Below are 24,430 nucleotides of genomic sequence, written 5' to 3'. Positions count from 1 at the left end.
ATAGTTGGAAAGCAGGAAGGGAATTTCTCAGAGGGAAAGATGTAAATCTAACATCCATAAAGAAGAGTGTCTTAGATGGAAAATGGATCTCTAAATTCAGAACATCTGTGGTTTTGCAGCACTGATTCACCTCCAGGGAGGAACGAGTTTGGACGTCACTGATCTCTGAAAATACGGAAATATTCTCAACTTAACTTTAATCTTTCTTTTAGTGATTTAGTGTTTAAAAAAAAAAAAATTTACTTCTTCTCTCATCCCAGACTCGATGAAACTGGAGATTTTCAGCAGCACCAGTTAAAACCTGGACAGCTGTGGCCCACAGGTGAGACATGGAGTCCTTTAATTGAAGCTTTCAAGGTTCATCCCCCAGGAGCAAACAGCATATTATGAATGGGAACTTCTTTACAGCTACGGTCAAAGAGCGAGAGTAATTTGGCTGAGCTAAAGGGGGTAATATAATATTAAGGTGTAAGCACAGTTAGGTTCATAAGTTTTTGGGCAATGACACAATTTTTGTAAATTAATGGACCTCACTGTGTATCATTGTGCAAAAGGGACATAACGGCTCACTAAATCCACAGTTTGTGTCTTCTTTTCCTTCAAAATAAGACATTCCGTTCCTTCAGAAGGCTCGACTGAAGGAATATTATACTAGTAGGTGTTCAAATGTAAAATATGCTCAAAGTCTGTTCTTGCAGAATGTTGTAAGCTTCATCATGCCTTCATCTTATTACACATGAGACATTTTGTCATATTTACTGAGTAATCTCAGATCAATTTCAGATAACCGGTTAACAAGAATGTGGTTATTATGTAGTAGTAACGCCTTTGTCACACAAAGCAAACAGTATTATACAAACACACTGAAACCCACCCGAGGGGAAAAAGTCCTGCACTATGGGGCAGATGGCTAAAATACTAAAAAAAAAATCGGTACCTTTATGTGAATAAAAACATATCAGTATGATATCTGCTGAGTAATTACTACCATTACTCAACATCCTCTCCTACCTCAGTGATTCCTTCACTGCACTGGTTGTCTTTAAACTTGCTCCATCTCAATCCTGGCAGAACTGAGGCGCTGGTGTTCAGCCCGACAGTTTCTCTGAAAAGGTCAGTCATTACATCGGCCCGCCTGCGAGCAATATCAGATCTTCTGCTAAGACGCCTGGTGTTATTTTTGACCAGCATTTGAACTTTGAATCTCACATCTCAAAGCACCTCCAGTTTCTTTCATCTAAAAAACATCACAAAAATCAAACCTCTACTGTCATCCAGTAATTCTGAACTTTTAGTACACACTTTGATTTTCTCCCGTCTCGATTACTGTGACTCACTTTTCACATGGATCTCTCTCTCTCTCTAGTCCTCCCGAGCTCGTCTTTCAGCTGTTCCAGAAACACTAGTCAGCGCTCACACGTCAGCCCATTCTTGCTTCTCTTCACCGGCTTCAAGTGAAATTCTGCATTTATTTTATTAACAACATAAAGACCTTGTCTTATAAAGCCATGCAGGACCAGGCTCCACACGACATCTCATTATTATGTAACTGCTTCCCCTCCCTGAGCCTATTTCTCCTGGAGGTTTCTTTCTGTTAAAAGGGAGTTTTTCCTTCCCACTGTTGCCGAGTGCTTGCTCACAGGGGAGTCATCTGATTGTTGGAGTTTTCCCTGTATTACTGTAGGATCTTTACCTTATGATATAAAACATCTTGAGGTGACTGTTGCTGTGCTTTGATGCGATATAAATAAAACGGAACTGAATTAAAAGGTTACCTATGCCTATACTATATATGCCTATGGTTACCAGAGCCTGAAATGTCCTTTAGCCACGAGCCTTCAACTACAAAGTGATACACAATGAGCAAACCAAAGCCTTAAGATCAATTAAGCTGTGAATTAGTCGACTCTTCCCCTACAGCAAGAAGGCTCAGATCCTCCAGCTGGCTGGCACCTTTCTGTGAGCAGTTTGCATGTTCTTCTTGTACCTGTGTGGGTTTTCTCCGGATACTCCACCTACCCTTCACAGTCCAAAGACGTGTGGTTAGGTTGGTGATTCTAAATTGCCCATAGGTGTGAATGTGAGTGTGAATGGTGATGTATCTGTGTGTTAGCCCTGTGACAGACAGCCAACCTGTCCAATGTGTACCCTGCCTCTCACTTACCAGCAGCTGAAATGGATGGGGAAAAAATAATGTCAAAAAATGTGACATACATTCTGAATTTTGTGGGTTGAAGAGCTTAGCATGCACACTGCAGGAAGAGGAAACCGTGATGTCATCATAGCAGGCGGATGGGTAACATGTTCACTGACCTGAGCGCTGTGTGTGATGGCGTCGGCCTGCTGGGCGCTGAGGTCAGACAGGACGTCCATGGGCTCCCTCTCACAGGGGTCATGAACTCCTGGACCCCCTTTGAAGGAAAAAAAAGAAGAAAAAACAGTCAGACATTCGAACTTTATTTCACTCAACAGGTAAACAAATTATTCTCCTCCTGCCTTAATGCTTTTTATGCCTCACGTAAAGCACTCAGTAAGACCTCAGTGCATGAAAGGTGCTTTACAAACAAGCTCACCTTACTTTAATGTGCACAGACTGAATAATAACTCATCAGTGACCGAGTGCATTCATGAAACAAACTGCCCTCAATGCTGAAGGAACTTCGGAGCCAAAATTTAAAAGTCCAGTGACATCATCACAAGGACGAACTCGCTCGAGCTGAAGTTTTCCCAGATGAAGCATTCAAACACGGCAGCGAACAGCGGTGGAAAAAATAAACGTGAGAACATATTTCTGTTTGTTGGAGGTAAATAGGAAACATTTCTTCATGTGGACTGCACGAAAATGAAAACAGAGTCTCCGGGGATAAATGTTCCCATGATTCAGGAAAATACTGAATGAAATCATGCTGCTGTGAACCCGCTGGGACTCTGTGCCCCAGTTTGGAAACCATGAACGCATCACAGTGCACTCCACAGCCTGCCATGAATCTTAGGACCATATATGTAAAGACATTACATTGCAGAAAAACCACCTATTGACGTCTTGCAGACACGTCACAGCTTACCACGTGACATTAATTCGTCGGCCATTTTGGACACATCAAGTGAGTGAAAAACCTGCTAAACATTATGCAGATGAGAAACTATGGCAATCATGAGTAAACAACAAGTGTTTCTCTCAGAGGAAGTAAAACACTTTCATGGTAAGCGTCTTGCTCGTTATGTGGAGAAATTGGGCAAAGGAGGAGCTGAGGATGGATGTTTATTTACTCCCTCTGAGTGTGTTTACTCATGTTGTGAAGTGCAACCCTGGCCCTCTTCCCAACTTCACGCCTCACGATTTTCATCATTTTGTTATCAACAACCCCTCAAATTATACTGGATGAGATCTGAAGCCCTATAAAAGTTTGGAGGCTTATCAGTATTTTGTGTCAAGATGAGTAAGAAGCCTCAGTCATGGGACTCTGCCTGGAACTGTAGTCACAGGATCAAGTGGTCACTGCTCGGGTATCCAACGGATGTTTATGAAATTTCTGATATTGACATGGCTCTGCGTATTATCCCTAACATTCTCAACAAGTCAGTGTAGATCATTTGTGATTGATGAGAGTGATACTGAGGCGAATTGTTGAGAATATCCATAATTTTCCATCAGTTAGCTTCTGTTCACTGCTACTGAACCCTTTTTTGGAGTGGATCTAACGTGGGTAGACGTGAACTTAGCATGTGCTGTGAGAATGTAATCAAACTGTTTATCACAGGAAAAGTAAGAGTTTTAGGACGTTAGCATAACATTAAAAATAGCTTGCATAAACATAGCTTATAGCATTATGTTTTTTAGCCGGCTCTTGTCAGCTGTCTGGAGACAGGAGGGTCACATGTCTGATCTGCTGACGATGACCAACTTCAGAACCGGACTTCAGTTTAGGACTGAGGCTGGTAGATGGATGGCAGAAACACCTTATAACTGATACTATGACTGATACGGCTGTATCAGAGTTTTTTAGCCCCCATATTCTTTTATCCAAATCAACAGGAAAGCGATAAAAAAAAAATAAAAAAAAAGATTTTCTTTCTTTTCTTGATGAATGCAACAGTGCAGCAGAATATAGGCCAAAAAACATGGCAGCAATAATTTCCATGTAAACAAAGTATGCGTTATTGCAGGGGTGGGCAACTCCAGGCCTCGAGGGCCGGTGTCCCTGCAGGTTTTAGATGTGTCCTTGAACCAACACAGCTGATTTAAATGGCTAGATTAGCTCCTGCAGTTCTCCAGAGGCCCTGTAACGAACTAATCATGTGATTCAGATGTGTTGACCCAAGGTGAGATCTAAAACTTGCAGGACACCGGCCCTCGGGGCCTGGAATTGCCCACCCCTGCGTTATTGGATATCGCTAACAGTTATCACATCCAGTATGGCAAACACCTCTTGAAGTGATTTTCCATGATGTCATATGCAAAAACTCAAAGTCCTAAAACCATCTGAGGAGTTTTGATGCTGTGTTCATCTTTATCGTTTTTTTGTCCTCATCCTTTCCTGATGTCTTCTGCTTTTCTTTCTTCATGTCTGTTTCCTGTCTTATTTGGCTGTTTTGTGTTGCTGGTTTTCCTGCCCATCTCTGCGGTAGTTGGCTATTGTATCTACCTGTTATGCTTATCCACTTTCACTGTGTCCTCTTTGGGTTTCTTCTTGACTTTTTTGGGGGACCTTTTACCCAAGTATTGCTTTATTGTATCTTGCTGCTAACCCTTTCCATCACTGGGCCTCATTCACAAACAAATGCACAATTTGAATACAAATCTGTGTCTCTTCAGTTAAACACAGAGAAAACAAAGGCAATTATTTCTTATTTTAGTGGCAAGGAAGACACATTAATGGTGACTGGATTGAGGTTGTAAATGAAAATAAATGCTTGGGGACAGCAATCGATGAAAAACTGTGTCATTCAAACAAGTGTCATTTACAAAGACGCACTGCAGCGATTGAATTCCATGCGGAAGCTGCGACTCTTAGGAAGCAACCACACACACTTGATCTTTTATATTGTTGTTTTGGAGAGAGTATTCAAACTTTTCCACTTTATTGCCTCGTATCTTTATTTCCCTGACGTTAACGAGAACAAATTCAATAAGATTGTAAATATGTCTGGTGAGATTGCAAGTCAACATGTATTGTGACACATCTTTGAGTTGAGTGATGGAAAAAGGGTGAGTGATCCTCAGTGATGTGCCACGCACTCTCGAGGAAAACGAGTTCCAAGTGTCTTCTATGCCTTACAGTATTGTAAAAATCCAGGGCACGGGAGCTGTTTCACTTGGACTATGTGATGCATTAATTCTTGGTGAACATCAAATGTTACCTGAAATGGCTTAAACATTTATGACCTTACTGGATACCACTCATGTCTCAGGTAAAATCTCTCTTGTGTTTTTTTTCTTTTAAATGATTACAGTGAGTTTTTCCTTCCCACTGTCGCCACGTGCTTAGGGCATCACGTCATCTTTGGGGTTTCTTTCTAATATTGTAGGGTCTTAGCATTACAATATAAAGTGCATCAAGGTGACAGTTGACAACTATACAAATGAAATCGAATGCAGCTGAATTGTTTGTAAGATTTTATTTTTTTATGTAATGTTATGTTACTCTGAATGAAAATCAGTTTCTGTACACGTTGGCTTCTTAGTTTATTTGCTTTTATTTCTGATTTCTGTTCTGATAGTTTACAGTTTACACCTGTTATCAGGTGTGTAAGCACTGCAGAGTAACAGTGCATGCTCAGGTTTAAATGAATGAACTAAATATAAGCAAAACTGGGATTATATTTTATCCTAAGTCTATATATTACAGATATTTGCCGCAGTTCTTCAACTCATAGTGCATACCTCTCAGTGAATTCTGTATTTGTTGAGTTGCCTCTAAATTTCTCTCAGGTATTCATCAGATTTTATATGACTTCATGAATATTAAGATATTCCTGGATGAGCTGTGGCTTCTGAATTGCAGCAGAGAGAAAAGAGTGAAAGTGTAAATGATTGCTGACCTGGGAGAAGAATCCCTGAGGCGATGCACTCGATGACGCGGCGCAGGGCTTCACCTGGACCCAGCGGCCGGTTACAGGTGGCTATGGCCTTTTCACAGATCAGCTCCAAAGGCTGCAGAGGACGAACAAACACAAAATACTCAGCGAAGGATGAACTATATCAGTCACAGTCCTGATTCTGTTACTGGGGCAGTTTATTACACGTCACACATACCAAGCACTTTTAAAGGACAAACTTAAAATAAAGCTTGCAGTTTGCATCTTCCATGTATCTACGCCAAACATTATTCTGATTCTGGAGCCGTCACCTACCCAGCCCTTGAGAGGCTGCCACACAGGCAGCCGGTTGCACATGTCTCTGAGGATCCTCAAAACGATGACGCAGGACTTGAGGTCTGTGACTCTGGCCTAGGGAGGGAAAAACGGGCAAAAGTCACCAACAGCACGAGAAGCATTTTAAAGAGGCAAGTGCTTGCAGGCTCAGCAGCGCCAGCTCTAAAAAGTGAAACTTTTAGACTCTGAAAGATGAAAATTGTGCAGCGTTATGAGAGGCATTTTCATGAGTTCTGAAATTTCAATATGCTGCTAATACATCTCTAAGAGACTGAGTGCGAGATTTAACGTGACAATGTGAAAATATCAGACGTATTACATTCAGGGGAGCTCAGCTGTGGAATAAATACTGCAGCAGCTGCCTCTGTCACAACCTCTAAATTCAGGCTTAGAGTACCTCGGCTGAATCTGAATTTTTCTATCCTGTCGCCTCATTCCTGCTGACTTTAAGCTTTAAGTTAACTGTGGTTTATTGTGTTTTTGCCTAATTAATGACTGCAATTTCACATGCTGACTTTGTCTTGAGGGAGAGTTTGGGTTGAGAGCACAGCTCTTTATGACTCTGCACACTCCCAAAAATCAAACTCCTTATCTGATTAAAATTTGGGCAGCTCCCACCTCAAGACTGCATTCCTCTCATGCACTGCTGGACCACTCCCAGCATGGTTGCCATGTTTAGATTTCTCCCTGGTAGTCCAGTTCTGACTTCTTGCACTTGGAAGAAATGCGCAAGACAAACTTAATCTGTTCACAAATTGTATATATGTTATATAAATATGTACTTTTTACATCTTTTTCCTTAATCGTTCAATTGTATGACAAAAACGGATGCATTAGGTGCTTCTTTAGAGAGCCACAAACACCCTACAAGCTCTGCAATCTCTCTATTCTGTCTATTTATGCAACACTGCATGTACCACAGCTAACTGCTGGGCTCTGTGGTACAGACACAAAGCAAAGTGGAACAAGAGAAAAGGCACAAAAGAAGAAAAAGAAAAATGAAAAACTCCACCAAAATCTTAAAAAAAAAAAAAAAAAAAAAAAAATCCTGACCAGACCAATGAATGGGACATTTCTCCAAAGAAATAAATGAACAGCCAACACTGAGATAACACAAGTGAAGCCGAAATGTAGTTTTCAAAATGTGATTAACTAGAATGCCTGCATAAATATTCATATCTTGAATAATTTCATTTTGGTGGATAGCTGGTTTGTTACAAGTTTGTGTGTGGTTCATTTTCCTCATAATCATCATTCTTAGATGATTAAATTGATAAAATTTGAATTACAGGGAAACTAGAGAGATGAAAAAAAATAAAAAAATGACACATCGATTTCTTTTTACTTTTCCCTCTACTGAGGCAGACATCTCAGCATCGTTTGCCACCCAGAGCTGCTAAATCCATCTGGATTTAATGAAGTCTGGTAGAGAGGTGGGAATGTGGACAAAGGAAGATGCTGATGTATTATGGAGTGGATAGAACAGTGCATTTAGACCAAAGCGTTGCCCCGGGCTGCTGTTTTTGGACCACTTAGGAACCCAGAAATGACTCTCCTCCTACACAGAGTGGAGCAGTCACTAGGGGGGACACCAGTAACGAGAGAGGGACCAAACTGTAGCCAAAGTATGATGCGAACCGCTCTGTCCAACGACCTGAAACTTTGTGCTCTGTGCACGCTGTACAAACACAGATCAGATAAAAAGACAAGCAAACAGAGAGTGTTATTTGTCACTTTTTAAATACGATAATTCTCCACACAGTCCCTAAGAGTAGAAAAAAAAGTGTCTAAACTCAGGACAGATGATTCACTCAACACCTTTACATTTAATAAAATAGCAAACCTGTTGCTAAATTCTTTCAAGTTTAAAAGAAACCACTTGAAGAATATAAAGAGAAAAGTAACTGAACTACCCAAAGAAGACGGTGGTTGAGGCTATTACATCTAGACTTTAATAGAAAGCAAATTAAGCCTGAGATTACTGACACTTTAATTTACACAGGATGGCTTTTCATAATAATCAAGACTGTAATTTCATTCTGGTGGTCTCACTGAAACTACGCAGACAGGGCGAATGAGACAGACGTCGCCATTTGTATCTACAGTTATTACAAATCAGTGGAGATCCTCAGGTCATGTCAGCCCCGTCTGAATATGATGAAACAGAACCCGGCTTGTGCTGCTACACCTTCAGGCCACAGTGCAGCCCTTCACTCTGATAGTACTTGTCAATTAGCTCTCCTTCCCCGAGGGAAACTACTGGCCGGTTCACCTGACCTTGACCCTCATCTCTCTCTCCTGCCTCTCAAGTGGAGGAAAAGCTCAGTTCATTCAGGACAGCAGAGCTGAAGCTCATCTGAAACTTGATTTGGTGAAGAACCTCTTCATGACCCCGTATCCGTCGGCGCTATATCTCAGGCTCCTCAGCTACTCACGCTGATAAAAACTTCACTACTTCTACCGTTTCTTCTATTCCCATGCTGCCTGTTCTTTTTCTAACAAACTCTACAAGCTCATCCTGGAAACATCTATATTCAGCTCTGTTACTCCACAGTTGGACTCACTGGTCAAGTTTCTCACAAAAGAAAGGGCAAAGGAATATGCATCGTTATCCAGAGCAGTTTTCTGACATCTGGAGTTGAGCTTATTGACTGATCTGCCATTAAATACGGCAAAGAGCACACATAAGATTTATTAGCATAATGCACAAAGTGCAAAACTGTGTTGAAGGAACTGTTCTGTAGGTTATCTACTAACAATTTGCAATCAGTTAATTCAAATAAGGACAAAAGCAATACAACAAAAATAGAGAAAACTGGAAAGTCAAAAAAGCAGACCCATTGAGGGAGCAAGAAATCTTAAATATTATATCCATTTCTCTCCAGAATTTTTCAACACCTGGCTCTAATTTTCTGTCTGTATGGGAGGTTTGACAATTTCAGGTCGAAGGAAAGAATCTAGCTCCACCTGTGGGCATCAGTTACGCTCCGTGACACCTGAAAGACACATTGTAAAATTCATACAATATTGCTGCCTTTTTAATCGAGCCCAAGTTGCTTGTTAGTGTTTTGTATTGAGCCAATGTTCTCACTCTGACTCCACATTAAGTTCCATTGTGTTGTATTAAAATAACAGTTTTATTAAAGACCAGGAACAACCGAGGCTATGCTCCAAATATTCAGGGTTAAGAGCTAGTGGGAAAAACCAAAGCCCCCACAGTTTGAAGCAATCCACCCACATCAATTACATGCTCCTTTGGATAACTACCTGGCATACCTCACAGCAACTACTGCAGCTAAATAAAGCGCACAATAACATTTTCTCCAACTTTAAGTAATGGTGCATTTTGGAGTAAACAGACTGCTACAAACATGACTAAATCACGTATTTAAATACTCTCCTCCCCACATTTTTGCAAATGTTGCATTTAGGCGAATGCAAAAATAACTGCCAATGATTTCAGTCATTAAATGTTGATGCATGTCTTTAATAGATCAGGAAAGCAGCTTTGGAAAAGGAGTAAAGAACAGAAGACATGATGAATGATGCCTATATCTGCTGTTTAAATGATTAAAAAAGGAGCTTCATTTCAACCTCTCATTAATGTGTTCATTGTGGCTTGATGAGTTTCAGGGAAATGAGATGCACAAGCTCCACTGAGTCATCCCAGAGCTCACATACTTTACACCCCTCTCTGGAAGCAGGTTCTACAAACTGTTCAACAGTTTCTTCCCACAAGCTGACGGCTCCTGAGCACCCCGCTGCCCCCCAACCACCCAGTCGGCCACCTTGGAATGTCTATAAATTTAGACCTATTGTGCATTAGGTCATTTGCATACTGTCTTAAAATTGCATTATCACTATGTAAGAGAAATGAAACAAATATACTTTACTGCTGCTGTGAACAATTTACAATTCCCAGCTCATATTCAGTCTTCTTCTTATGTCCTTTATACACGTGCTTGCATCGTGGTCCAGGAGTAAGTAACAAAGTGAACAGCTTTTCTGAAAGTGTTATTTTCATGTAAATTACTTCAGGTTTTCAGGACCACATTGAAGACAGTTGAAGAAAAACACAGAGTGTATTTGGTAGCAGTGGCTCCTAAAACAGACATCCATGCCAACAGACAGGTTCACACGATGAGACGCTCCTGAAATTGGTATTGGTTATGACATCAGTCCCTCTATACTCAGCGATGATGTGCTTCCCCCTTCCGATATGTTTTGTGTTTGTATTCAAAATAATGCATGTTCATCCCAAAATGTCTTATAACGCCGTTCTGTTGACCACTTGTTTGTCCCACTGCTATATAAAACTTCATGGCAGAAAAATAACAGCTGTGTTTCGGCTGAGTAATAACGTCCACAGCGGGCGGTTGGACGGGTAATTGCAGGTGTATCAGACAGCCTGGTTCTTGTCCCATTTGGTCTGCTGTTTTTCTACTTTCTAACTTATTACTTGGGCATGGTTAGGAATAGAACACACTTTGAAATCTGCCTCCTGCACAGCAGTAACCTTGCTAGTCTACAAATGACTAGTTACCTTGAAGCGCTAGGGCACAGATGTGGACAAAAAAAACACCTTAAATGATCCATGCTAGTGGTTTTGAACTGCATAAACTAACAGGACTGTGAACAGACTCCCCCTGAAATTAGCCCTAAAAGAAGTCAGGGGAAGTTCCTGTGTTAGGTGGAAAACTGCCTCAGCTTATACAAGTAGAGAGAACGAAAAACTCTGAACGTAAGGAGCAGGTTGTGTCTTTGTTGCTGCAGCAGTGTTGGAATGAGTGCATCAGTTGAGCAGTAAAAAGCTTCATAATGTCAATGCCGTAACACCTGCGTGCTAATGATAGACTTCATTACTTTGTGTCATTTATTATGGTGATAAAAAGAAAATCTAGGTGCCATTACGTTTCCTTCAAAACCAAGTTGCTGTCACACATTAAAGCCAAGCAAATGTAATTTTAGGCACACGGCTGAATGCTCAGGTTGCCAGAATATAAAGACAGTGTAGAGAAATCTGTCACAGCCCAGCTGTGCTCACCTGGAACCATTTGGCGTGTCGGAGTGAAGCCAGTGCCGCCTGGCACTTCTGCCTGTCCAGGACGTCCTCCTCTTCCTCCTCCTCCTGTCTCCGTTTGTCAGCGTCCTGCTCGCCCTCCTCTGGAGAGAGGGACAGGATGAGACAAGACAGACTGAGCGTGAGCACGCTGACCTCTCACACTCACACACAGACACACAGGCAGCAGGGTCGGACAGCTAATTATTAGGCAAACCCACTGATCTGACCGAATGAGCTAAGAGGAGGGGAAATTTGAGAAATTGTGTGATTTTTCTGGGAGAGGGAGGATTCTCATGCACAAGGCTTTCATGACACTGACAGGAGGAACCGGAGTAGACGTGAGCACATGCGTCTTGCTGCCCGGCCGAAGTCTCACTCTAGATGCAGATCAGTGGCTGAAGGCAATGGAACACGCCAGATTAGTGTGTTATCGATTACAGCGCAGGACGAAAATGAGAGCATGGCAATGACTCAGGACCAAAAGCCAGATTAGAGATTAAAAATAACACTTTAGAACAAGAACACATTGGATGGATCGAGAAAAACTGGCTCAAGGGGGTCTGAGTTTGGGTCACAGGCAGAGTTGATGCAAAGAGACATTAGCTATTCCACTTGAAGAGGGGGAAAAAGTCATCCTGCTCAAAAGGCTTTGCAGTTTTCTGGGGCGCCATGCTAGTATTTTCACTCTTGCGGGGTCGGTCAGATGTTTATGTTTGACTGAAACAGTCTCTCCACACCGGGTTCCTGTGGGGAGCACTCCTGCCATGACTGGAGGCCAAGCCATGGGAGAACGACAGCAGAAGAAGAGTGACAGCAGATGACAACATAAACATCTGAGAGTGAGAACGCCACCCTGGAAAGAAAGTGAAGGCTGTTTGTTCTCAGGAGCAGCTAAGGGGTGCCCACTGTGGGACAGTCAAGCAGACGAACAAAAGGGCGAACAGACCGCAGATCACACTGCAGAGCTCGGTGAAGGCCCGCAGGTTATCTCGTATCAAATAAATCTAAGATAATGAGTTCCCTGCAAGCTGAGACATTGTTGCAAATATCAGATATTGATTGATGTACCATCTCACTCGAATCAGTGTCATTATGGTTCAAAGCACTCTTCCAATGAGCAACAGCCAGCAGACATTAAATTGGGACTAAAGCTGACAGGAGTGCTGACGCAGAGCATTAAAAGGCTCTTGCTCATAGAGAGGAAACAGCAGTGTAGCCTCTAAATCCACAAGTATTCAAATTCCAATTTATCCATGTGGCACCGCAGCAGTAAAGCGAGCCGAGGAGCGATGCATGTGGTCTGGCAGTCTGTTGCTGTAGAGACCGTAGTGAAAGCTGAACAGGATGGAAGAGGTGGAAGACAAACGAAGGAGCTGATGAGAGAGACGGGGGATTTCTCCCATGTCACTCCTCCAAGACCAAGACTGAGTGAGGACCTTCATGTTCTGCCCCCGGGACTTCTGGCTTCTATTTACCACTTTGGCAGCAAGTGTGCAGCTAATGGCGTGATTTGTTTTAATCGTGCATGTGTGGGCGCACTCTTTACGTTCTGCTTGCTTGATGCATCTGGAGACCTCGGAAACAAATGAAAATGAAGTGAACCCCGACAACAAGCCATTAAGAGGCTCTTAGTTTGTGGCTATAAACTAAAGACGGAGTACAAAGTAGACAATTGGATACCAGGGTCACGCAAACGATGTTCCATATAGATAAACAGACAACAAAGCAGAGCATGATGGATACAAACACTTTACACACTACACGACAGGCTGAGTGGATCTATGGAGTCTCAAGTGTGCCATGCTAATTACAGGTGCTTATTATTTTCAATAATTAATTATTTAACTTAATGGAAAATCTTAAAAGTATTACAAACACGTCAGACCTTTACATTTACTGCATTCCTCTGCTCTTAAATGTGCCAGGCTAATGATCGTTTTTCTTTGTAAGTTGGAATCAATCATTCAGTTTTATGTAAAGTCTAAAACTAAATCATTAGAGACCTACCTAACCTTTACTGCATGACATCTTCTTCATTATAGTGAAATCTATGGAGTCTTTGGAGCCAATTAAATCCTTAGATTTGAAATACACCTCATTATCATTACTATTCTAATTATTTTGGCAGCAGAGTGGTTCAGTAGTTAGCAATGTGACCTGACAGCAAGCATGTACTGGGCTCAGATCCACTGGCTGGACTCCGCATGTTCTTCGAGTACCAGTGTGGGTTCCTTCGGCTTCTTCTCACAGTCAAAAAGCAGGCATGTTAGGTTAACTGGTGATTCTCGGTTGTTATTAGGAACCCTAATAAACCCCCCTCCCCCCCAAAAAACTATAATGACATTTTTCTCAACTTAAGGCTCTATTCAACCATTTTGAGTTTTTATGTTTTGTTGTTTTAAAAGGTGCTTTTAACTTGTTCTGCTTGGTATGAACACTGTGAAAAAACAAAAAACCCCAATCAGATTTATTAAGACGGCTTGTTTGTTTTGCTGTTTTGAAGTTATAAATTTCAAAATTCAAAATTGTAGAAACAGATGTCATGTGCTACTTTTACTATAAGTACTATTTATTAGACTGACTTAAAACATTTTATTCAATAAAGACAATATGCAGGCAGCTGTGATTTGCCTGATGCAATACTATATACAAAAATAACTACTGATGTCATCCCATCAATTATTTTAATTATTTCTTTCTTTATATTTTTTGTCTAACAACACAAAACTAAAAACATTTGGACAACTAGCAATTATCTGATCTGAGAAGCTGAAAAAAGTGAGTGTTTGTATTTTCAAAATCCCTGACTGACATAAAATTGCCAAATATCAATTTTGTGTTGTTTAATCAACTAAACAGTTCATTCTTATCTAACACGTGTAGCTTTGTCTCTGCTCTTTGCTTTGTAAGTCAGTTTGATACAAACTGCAGGGATTAAAGCATCATTCATCATCAACACTGAACTTCTTTTTAATCCTGTGTACTGAATATAAACCTAAACCAATGATAAATTTTAGTAATTAACCAGAGTTAAATTTTAAAATTAAGACCTACAAGAAGCTACTAGAGGCATTAGCTTGTCTCATGGCTTGGCATTTGTTTTAAATATTCTGATTAGCTTTCATTTAAAGATGACTGCCTGTAATTGAGTTCACAGGACTGCCGAGCGCCACCTACAAATTAAATTACATCTAAATGACAGCAACAACCAGATTTAGATGGACCAGCTGGCCAGTCATTAAAAAGTGAATTATTCTGGCAACAAACTCAAAGCTCCACTACAGCAGAGGGCTAAAAACACACGTAGATTTAATCATGAAGGAAAAATAAGGAGTATGTGTGTGAAACAGTGAGCGGTGAAAATCATTTCCCAGAGGCAGGCCATGAAGGAACCATCAGTCAGAGGTCAACACCACATACAAATAAGGACAACCCCCACTAAATTCTCCCCGACATCATTAGCTTAGGGGAATTTCGATTAGTGACCGGGACATCAGAGTAATTCAATTAACACAATTTTTCCAACATGAAATTATGGGATGTCACTCTGAGCCAATAACAACTGATCAACAGACAGAGGTCAGCCCCAGTAATTAAAGCAAAGGGAGCACAGGTGTGGATGTGGGCTGCTGGGTAATGTAGTCATTTTGTCCTTTTGGTGTGTGTGCTCTATCAGTAGACATGGACCAGAATTTCATGGTGACCCAGTGAGAAGTCCAGTTAACAGAGGAAGGGGTGGGAGAAGAAGGAGGGGGATAGAGGAGCATGTCTGAGGCAGAGAGTGAGAGTGGGTTGGTTTGGTTTGGTTGTTGGGGAAGCCCCTTGTACCCGGGGTTTCCTGCTGTTGGGTGTGGGGGATGCCTCGTCAGCAGCGGGGCCGCAGAGATGTGCCAATCCACGCAGCGAGGCGACCTGCGGAGCTATGGCAACAAAACCAAGAGTCAGTGAGCAGCGGCCAGCTACAGGAGGCACACGATAAAAACCAGGGAACCACTTAGACTGTCAGGGGTCAGTCACCAGAAAAAAGACCCTCAGAGACCCTGCAAGGTAGCACAGATAGGGTTGAGTTTGGCTGGCATTTTATTACTGATAAAACTCTATTTTAACATGTGTAAAAGACAAAAACCCAGAAACAGCTGAAGTTAGAACTAAACTTGATTTTGATTTGATATCACCTTTACTTGGCAAAGAAAGAAGAGACACCCCATTGGTAACCTTATTATTTAAAAAGAGAGAATGAAACAAACAGTATGTGTCAAACATGTGTCCTGGGGCCATTCTCAGCCTGCCAAAGGGTTCTATTCAACCCACCAGATGGCTTTTTCAAAGCCTGAAAACTGCAGTTAAGTAATTAATTGCTCGGATTTTTCAATAAAATGCACTGGTACACATCAGTGGAGATGTATGGAGTGTTAAAGTAGACAATCTGTTTCAATCAAAGAATTTAAAAACCCTACTGTTTATTAATCAAACCTCTACAAGTGTAGGTTTAGCAATTTTGCATTGTTATCTGTTTGACTTTTTTAAACAAGTGACGCTTTCAGTGGTTTCACGACCTTCATATCAAATCAATTATTTATTTGTATTATGATCCATGTTCTACTGCTTATCAGGACTTGACTGTGACACTTAAGCATTCAGAAACCCCGCCTTGGAAAGCGTCAGGGTTGGACATGTCTGAAGCATCTCACCTCACCACACGTTCTCAACTTTTCTAGGCAACAACCATGAGCGCTGCATGTGCGAATACAAATGCCCTGCACAGCTCATGTTTAACCTGCCAGCTCTCTATTTTAAAGTCTGTGTAAGTTCAGTTTGTGCTGAAAAATGCTGCTAATATTTCAGTGAATTCGCAGCTAGAAAGTGGGTGTCATGTCCTGCCAACTGTGTAATCTCTCCAGACCTGATTCTCCTGAAACTGTCTGTGTGGAAACAGCCTTAATCAGATGTAATTTCAGGTTTGCAAAGTATTTGGAAACGTTAAACTCTATGGCCGTCCTAAATACCTTTTTTATGGATCCATCCATCTATATTTTCTGCCTCTTATTGGCATCCAGATCACAAGCCCAGAGGCTCAGACTTTTCTCTCTCTCCGACTCCACCAGCTCTTCTTGAGGGTGGAGGTTAGATCTACATGTAGTTAGATATACCCAAATCTCTACTCGGAGCTCTTTGTCCTCTCTCTAAAGCTGAGATTAGACCACCTTCAGCAGCTGGTATTTGTAAACATCATCTTTCAGTAACTAACCAAAGCTTGATGCCACAGGTGAAGTAAGAACCAATGTTCTACAATAAATGTGGTCAAATTTAAAAGGAGTTACACAGTTAGCGAATGTTTATTAACCTGCACAATGTAACACAAAATTTAAATCTCATGTTATATTGCAGACATTGAAACACTCATGCATGTGTTTCTGTCTACAGACAAAACTCAGTTCTGGCATGCTTGTCACAGAACTTCATGAACTTGTTAAGTCTAAACTGACGCAGGGCTGATGATGCAAGAAGAGTCAAAAATGTGCCTCCACATTACAGTTTCCACTTTCTGAAACTAAATAAAACCAGATAAAATTGCATGTCTGCTGGGCACAGATACAAAGCTGCTCAGAGCCAGCTCATCACAAAATTAACTAGTCAATATCTATAGTCTGCAAAGTAACATCTGAATCAAATGACACACAAATAGAGCCATTTGGCCACAATCACCAAACGTACATTTGGAAAAAAGGAGTCAGTGCTTGATGGAAAGAATCAACTGCTGACTTTTTAGCACTGGGGTGGAAATATTCTGCTTTGGGTTTGTGTAACAGCTAGTGGCACAGAAACATTACAATGATGGAGGGAAGGATGGATTGCGCTAAATTTCAATTGCATTGATGTCCTGCAGTCAGTCAAGAAAATGAAACAGAAAAGATTACTTCAGCAACAGCAGAAAAAGCCAAAGAAGACATCAAAAGCCACTTTTAGCTACTATAAGAAACATAAGCTGGAGCGTTCAGAATTTCCCCTCAGCCATTTGAGCTGAACATCTGCAGTGAGAACTTAAAGTAATCTGGAGAAAGAGGGTTTAAAAGTGAGAACAGAATAAAAAGACTATTACCTGACTATAAAAAGCATTTGCAAACTGCCATAGAGGGACTGCTGAGTACTAACTTAGTAGGATACCCAAATCTTTGCAATTTTTACAATTGCTGTTTATTTTTCTGCAGAGGAAACGTCCTCCTGGGTGGTCCAACTGTATACATGCATCCTCCTCACATTCGAATAAAATGAGTAATTCTTGCTTAAAATGTGTAATTTTTCTCCCATTTTTTTAAGATCTACTTGTTCCAAATTCTATTGGTTGGATCCAAATTTTACTCTGCATGTAGCAAAAACAAATAAAACAAAAAATAATCCTGCTGGTCGCTTAACAATCAACAGCGTCAATCCTTAGATTCATTCAATAAACTGCCAAAGCACTCTTTGAATGTGTACAGATGCCAGGAAGTAGGTGCAGGAGTCCTCTGCTTTCACTGATGTACCGTACTTCCAAGTGAAGACTGACAACTTTTCACATCACATGACATTGTGACAGCCTTCTCACAGTCTTGGAGGTGGGTCCAAGCTGCAGCCTCTGGACCTGACAAATGAAGCCAACGGTCAAGTCACAAAGACTACATTTCCTCTAATGGCCAATTGAAGCTGCCTTCAAAAGTTATCCAAAGACTACCAGTTTAAATGGCCAGCGAAGTCTGAATTCCAGCTTCATATCTACTCACCCTATATATAAACCTACTTTTGTGTCCGCACTTTCCACAAACCCACCCATCACTTACAGTAACACATCCACTGACTACTTGAATTAATGAAACTACTGCCTTGCACACACCATTGTTGTCCTGTGTTGGTTTAAATGCATTTTGTTTCTCTTTTCGTTGAGCCTCTTGCTTGGATTCCTATTTGTCACAGCTCTGAAAGAGTAACTGGGAGACTCCAAACGCTGACTCCGAGATTATGCAATGAGCTGACTGACAGCAGACGGCCCAGTGCGCAAAAACACTCAGAGTGATGCATTGGTGCTGCAGAGTGCTGTCTTTTTATGTAACAAACAAGCTTCAGCTGAGTTCTGACACCAGCTCACAGTGTTGCAGGTTACCTTTTTGGACTTGACGGTTTGGATTTCAGCCGTTTAAACCAACCTTGGGGACAGGCCAAAAGATGTTCTTTATGTATTCAGTAGTTTAACAGTGCTATATCTAAATATCCAACTATGTGAAAACATGCTAGGTCAACCAGAGACACACCTGCTAAAAAGAATCCTAATATCTCAGGATAATATCTCGTTAAATAGAAATTATTAAACCAAGCATGAAAAAAAAAAAAAAAAAAAAGGTGTTTAAATGAAGTGTTTCTTCAGGGAGCTACTCTGTGGTTCACCTGAGTCTATTTAGAATATTTCATTTAAATTCTGCTGAAGTGTATGAAAACAGTATACCGGTAATATGTCACTGTGTTTCATTTCACACTGAAATGAAACAAAAGAAACTGTGTCCTTGTGAGTCCTGACAGGGTGCTGAAGCTGAAGAAAAACAGTTTTCCCTTCCTTGTTGCCCTGAGCTCGGCTGTGCTCTGCCTCTCTCCTGTTTGGCACAATCCATTTTTTTTTTACCTTTTTTGTGAAGGCTCAATCTTTCCCACTGTGAGTGAGAACCACTAAGGGACTCGCGCTTCTGTAATGGCAGCTCTTCAGTCCCAGCTCGCCTATCATTCATTTTTAATTTCCTTCCCATCTGTGGGCCGAGAACAAACAATGAAACCGCTGATGGCAAACGCCGGCGGCTCTTGAGCACGTTTCCCATCAAATTTGGTCACCTGAAATGAGATTTTATTTTTTTTATTTTTTCCACAGCTGGTTACACGAGATGAAATATCTGTTTGGTGACACATATTGGTTCACTTGTACAGCCAGAGTTGTTTAAAATATATCTATTCTGTTTAAAAGAAGGCTGACTCTTTTCTTATCAGAGTTGCAGGAATGCAGGATGACACAAAAGGACACCAAAGACGGAAATATCTTTTTTCGTCAATCCAAGCCAAACATTCTCAGTGGAAATCATCTCTCCTTGGCTATTTCCACAACACTTGACCCAGATCCATATCATCCCTTCTCCTTTTTTCTGCCCGTTTGCCTCTCAGCTTTCAGACCTCTTGCTGTATCATCCTCCAGTTTTCCCCAGACTGTCTTTTAGTTTAAGCTCAGGTTTACCTTCACATCCCTCCCCTCTTCCTTCCCTTTCAGCCTTCTGTAGTCATAAAAAGGTCAGATAAAAACAGGTGAGGCATCCTGCCGAAACAGGAGGCACAGATGAAGGTGGGTGGAGGGAGGGGGTGGAAGGGGAATGGAGGAGGAGTCAATACCTTCTTCCGTGGCGCTCTGCTCGTCCCTCATGGCTAAGGACGAGAGGGTGATCTTCAGCGTGAGATCGGGGTCTTTGGTGGTGCAGACCTGGATGGCCGCCTCGGGCACGCACGACCGCACCTCGTATTTGTCGTCGGTCATTGTCTGCAAAGCAAAACTGCACGATTAATTAAAAATCGAATCACAGTTGTAGCACTGACTCCTGCTGTTTGTAACAAGGCATCACTGCTCTACCTATTTGGAGACTGTTTTACCTCAAGCTCAGGGAACTAATGGTCAGATTTTATTGTTAAATTAAGAAAATAAGATGTAAAATATGAACGGACATACTTAGTTTTTACAGAGCTATTCGTATTTTCTCTTGTTTTATGAGAAGTCTCAGCCATGTGAAGAAACTCAAAGCAGCAGCCACATGCTGGGTGTTAAAAAGCACTGAATTTGATGAAGTTGCTCATACATTTATGTTATTCCTAATCTGCTGAATGCAACAGCTCATTACCATTTTTGGAAAATCTCCGGTTGGGTTGGTGTTTCCCCCTCCCCCCCCCCCCCGAGTCCTTCATGTCACACAGCTGTCTCAAGATCCCAGAGTTTTTCCTCCCAGGAGCTTTCTGCTTTCTGTTTTTCAGCTTGTAGTCTGAGCTCAATTACTGCTTGAGTAGGCTTTGGTCATGTGCAGTTAAAAAGTATCAGTGGACAGGAAAAGAGGTGATGCTCTATACTTTTGCTTTAATTCGATTTTGAAATCATCAGCTTTCTTTTTTCTTTGGCTTCCTAAACGAATCTCCGGCATGTTTTGTGATTTTTTTTTAAAGTAATTTCCTCTATTATGTTACACTTCCTGGTCTATTTACACTGTCAGTTTGTGATTATCTTCTCCGCCCTTGTTAGTACCAGCTCTGTATAATTTGCCTACCTGTGTTCAATCAGTCACCTCAGTATATATAACTCACGGCTTTCACCTTCCATTCGCCAGATGGTCTTGTTTTTTGGCTCAGGCTTTCTAGCTGGTTTCTGTTGTTCCTCTTGTTTTTCATTTTCCCTCGTGTATGACCTTTTGTTCCATTTCATGGAATATTTGTCTTGCTGTTTGTTTTCCTGTGTATGACCCCTGCCTCCTTTACATTAAAGATTTAGAGTTTGACTTTTTCCCTACTCCTAGTTGGACGTGACAAGACAGTGGCTGTATTTTTATTCTAATGGAGTCCATTATTTACAAAGTGAGCATCACATTTTATTCAGAAGCAAATGTTTGAGACAATAGACATTTTGAATAAACAGTCTATTTCCTGGTAGGAATTTGAACATTTTCATGAAATGTTGGGTTTACAGTGATTACAAGCAAGAAAAATATGTATGAATTATGAGCAAATTAAAAAAAATTACTGTGTTAAAAAGAGAAACTCAGAGCGCCCCATCGGTGGGTGTCACATGACCTCTGTCGTATTGGTGGGATTAGTGTTTTTGTTAAGGCCCCAGGTCACTCCAATCCTCCCTGCTTGTGTAATTTAACAGTTTTTTATTCTGATTAGTCTGTGCAGACCTGTTCATTTTCCATGTCTTCCTCAGCTCCTGACTCCTCCTGTGTCCTGCCTTTGATTGGTCCAGCGAGCGGTCTGCCCCATTCCTCTTTGTTGTTTGGTACTTGATTAAAATTACTTAATTCCTTTACAAACATAGCAGGCATCAATAGAAAGGTTTGCGTGCTGTGGGTTTTCTCCCAGCGAGGTTTCAGTTTCAGTAAGCTGCTCATGTTTCTCTCTGTTTGAGGCAGAAAGCTGGATGAGGTACTAACTGTTACTAATTTTTCTACAAACACCAAGCTGTTAGATATCAGTCAGTCAGGTCAGTGACCTAAGGATTACATTTTTTTCCTCTGGTAGCTTTTACGCTTTTATTACTCTGTGTCTTTGCGTTGTGTTGCAGCCAATCACATTGCACTCCCGCGTCTTTCCTTTATTGTGTGTGTTTGCTTTTATCTGTGGACTGTGAAACCTGCTCGGACTAGCTCACGAAACCTTCTGCCATCTGGTTAACGAATATTGCTCTCCCTTCACGTAGCAAAGTGGGGTTGTAACAGCTGTGAACATATATATCAGGAATTTACCTGTACATGAGTCATTATATTAAAACTAAATAATCCTGCTGACCTTATTATTGAACAGCCTCTGCCCATTTGCAACCATTCCTTTATTTAAATAACAGATTATCTTTTTATAATTTATGGAAATGCGTGTGAAAGATGACCTTTAGGCACTGAAAGAAATAATGGCAAAGCACATCTCAACAATGAAACACTAAGCAGGCCCATCAAGGCGGCAAAAGACACAAACAGTTGTGTTTACATGCAGCTTTTCATCTCGAGTTTACACGCCTGTTATTGCCAGCCGGTTCCCAGCATGCCTCTTTTCTTTTATTCCACCCTTAAGATTGCTGTTACCTTCAGTGGCATGTTTTCAAGTGCTTTCTCTCTATCGCGTCTCTCTGAGAAATTACCCCATCAATCACCCCACTGCCTGCCAATCTCTCCCAGTTTGGCCCAGGAAACGAGAGCTTCAAATGGTTTCCTCCCTTGATGATAAAGCACGCACGGCAGCTTTGGCAGGTAATTAACTGAGATGAGGGGAAGAGGAAGAAATTTAGGCTCTGTGGATGACACTGCTGCTTTGTTAGCGACTGCAGTTGCTTGGGGAAACACTGCGTAGGGAGGCGATCTTCTGATGAAATTATTTGTACGACTCAGGAGCACAGAGCTCAGAGCTGGGATGCTTAAACTCGCTGAGCTCTCAGAGTGTCGGGATGCATCATATTCAAGTGAAATGAGCAAAAGCAGGGAAAGTCCCAGTGGCCAGAGGTGCAGGGGTGAGTTTACACTATAGAGTCTGGGCTTTGGATGTCTAAAGGAAACAGAATGGCAGACATAAATCAAGTACGATCTCAGCAGCAGCAGCAGTCACTTCCTTATATCATATCCACTTCAAATCATCTCCTCTGTACCCTCTCCTCTCCCATGGACTAAAAATAATCCTTTTCTGGTTTAAGAAAAAAGAAACACCGTCACCCAGACAGATGTCTATAAAAGTCTGTGCTCCATTCAGACTGCAGCGCTCCTCCGTTGGTTTGTGCTTAAATTTATTTTTAAATGTGCTGCTAAAGCTCTGCAGGAGTCTTAATTAGAGGTCTAAACAATGATTAAACGATTATTTGTTTTTTGCATGGATTGGAATATCAATAACAACCCATTTTAAATATTAAAATTAATTAACCTAAGAACATGAAAATGATCTAATAAATTTAGGCTTTTATAAACAAGCCAAACGCAAGTGTGGTACAAAACCATGTAATCCTTCCTAGTTTTGAAAGCCTATCTTTGTTACACATCACAGTGAAGAGAAAGTATTTGGATTCTGGATTGAACGGAGTCTGAAACCTTGACTTTTATTTCTGCTTTTCTCCATTTACTGTCCACGGTTCATTAGAGTGCCTGCATCATTTTAAAAATCCAAATGAATATATTTTAAAACATAAATTTTTTTAATCAAGGCCTCAGTCACACCTGCGAAGAGACCAGTCACCACTGCATGTCAACCATTAGTCACTAGTGTACAGTGGAAAAATGTCTATCCTCTAACTGTGCGGCGAGTGGTCGTAAAGAAAGTGAGTCACAAAAAACCTGGTTGCTAACATTTTACATGATGACGGTCGGAGAGACCAAAGTGAAAAACAGTCTCCAAGATTTCCAATTAATATGAAGCATTAATTGAAGCACTCGCTCGGATGCACACAGAATTATTTGAACTGTCTATAAAGAAGTTGTTTTTTCTTTTCTTTTTTTTTTAATTACTTTAAACCTTTTTTAAGGGAAAGGCTTGATATTCATCGCAGCTGATGCATTTTATACACTATACATTACTGTCCCATTGAGCCACATGAGAGCTCCTCTACTGGTCTTATCATCATCATCATCATTATGAGCACGTCTGTTTTTCAGTGTCACCAAACAACCTCTGTGGGTGTTGTTCCACTGAAGCTTGGATCATAAACACTTTTTAAAGCCTCCCTCAGCTGCGTGGCTCATTTTAAATGCGGAGTGCTGAACACCACAGTGGTGGAGGTGTGGCTGAGCGTACCTGGATCTGAAGGGGGAGGTTGGCGCTGATGGTGTAGAGCAGCAGTTTGGTGGGTTTCTCTCTGCACATTAGAACCAATTCCAGGTCCATGTCCCCTTTGATGAGGAGCCCTTTGGCTACCAGGCCGACACGCGTCACCCCACACAGCACCGATGCAGCATCCAGCCTGAGGGCAGATGGAAGGCAGCCAGCGTCAGATTATCCCACAGCCATGCAGAGAGTTTAGAGGTGATAACACACACACTGAAGCCAGAGAACGAGCCCTGGGCTGCTCAACAGGGTCTGATATTCCAAATGGATTAGCAACATTGAACAATGCTGAACAAGAATCTAGTGAACGATCTCTGCTGTCTGCAAAGGTAACGATCCTTTTTCTTTTCTTTTTTTTTTTTTAAACAAATCTGAGCTAAAACAAATATTTCTCATGTATTTTTCCTCACTGGTTAGCTTTTTCACTAGTTT

General features: G+C 41.3%; 1 protein-coding gene across 2 annotated transcripts in view; it reads right to left on the bottom strand.

Moving 5' to 3' along the window:
- LOC147317977 (spermatid perinuclear RNA-binding protein-like) overlaps positions 1 to 24,430 on the bottom strand; it is a 99,625-nt gene that overhangs the window by 22,707 nt on the left and 52,488 nt on the right. For both annotated transcript variants that reach the window (XM_086315408.1, XM_086315409.1), the window contains exons 4-9: positions 23,969 to 24,134; positions 19,838 to 19,982; positions 11,420 to 11,538; positions 6,355 to 6,450; positions 6,043 to 6,154; positions 2,314 to 2,411 (exon numbers count right to left, since the gene is read on the bottom strand). In XM_086315408.1, the coding sequence (XP_086171534.1) occupies positions 2,314 to 2,411; positions 6,043 to 6,154; positions 6,355 to 6,450; positions 11,420 to 11,538; positions 19,838 to 19,982; positions 23,969 to 24,134 (736 nt within the window). The remainder of the gene's footprint in view (positions 1 to 2,313; positions 2,412 to 6,042; positions 6,155 to 6,354; positions 6,451 to 11,419; positions 11,539 to 19,837; positions 19,983 to 23,968; positions 24,135 to 24,430) is intronic.

This window comes from Aulonocara sp. 'chitande type north' Nkhata Bay, linkage group LG12 (genome assembly GCF_057382095.1).
Source record: "Aulonocara sp. 'chitande type north' Nkhata Bay isolate Kocher_YH1m ecotype deep benthic linkage group LG12, A_spYH_male_GT1.1, whole genome shotgun sequence".
Classification (NCBI taxonomy): Eukaryota; Metazoa; Chordata; class Actinopteri; order Cichliformes; family Cichlidae; genus Aulonocara; species Aulonocara sp. 'chitande type north' Nkhata Bay.
This window is presented reverse-complemented; position numbering and strand designations above follow the sequence as displayed.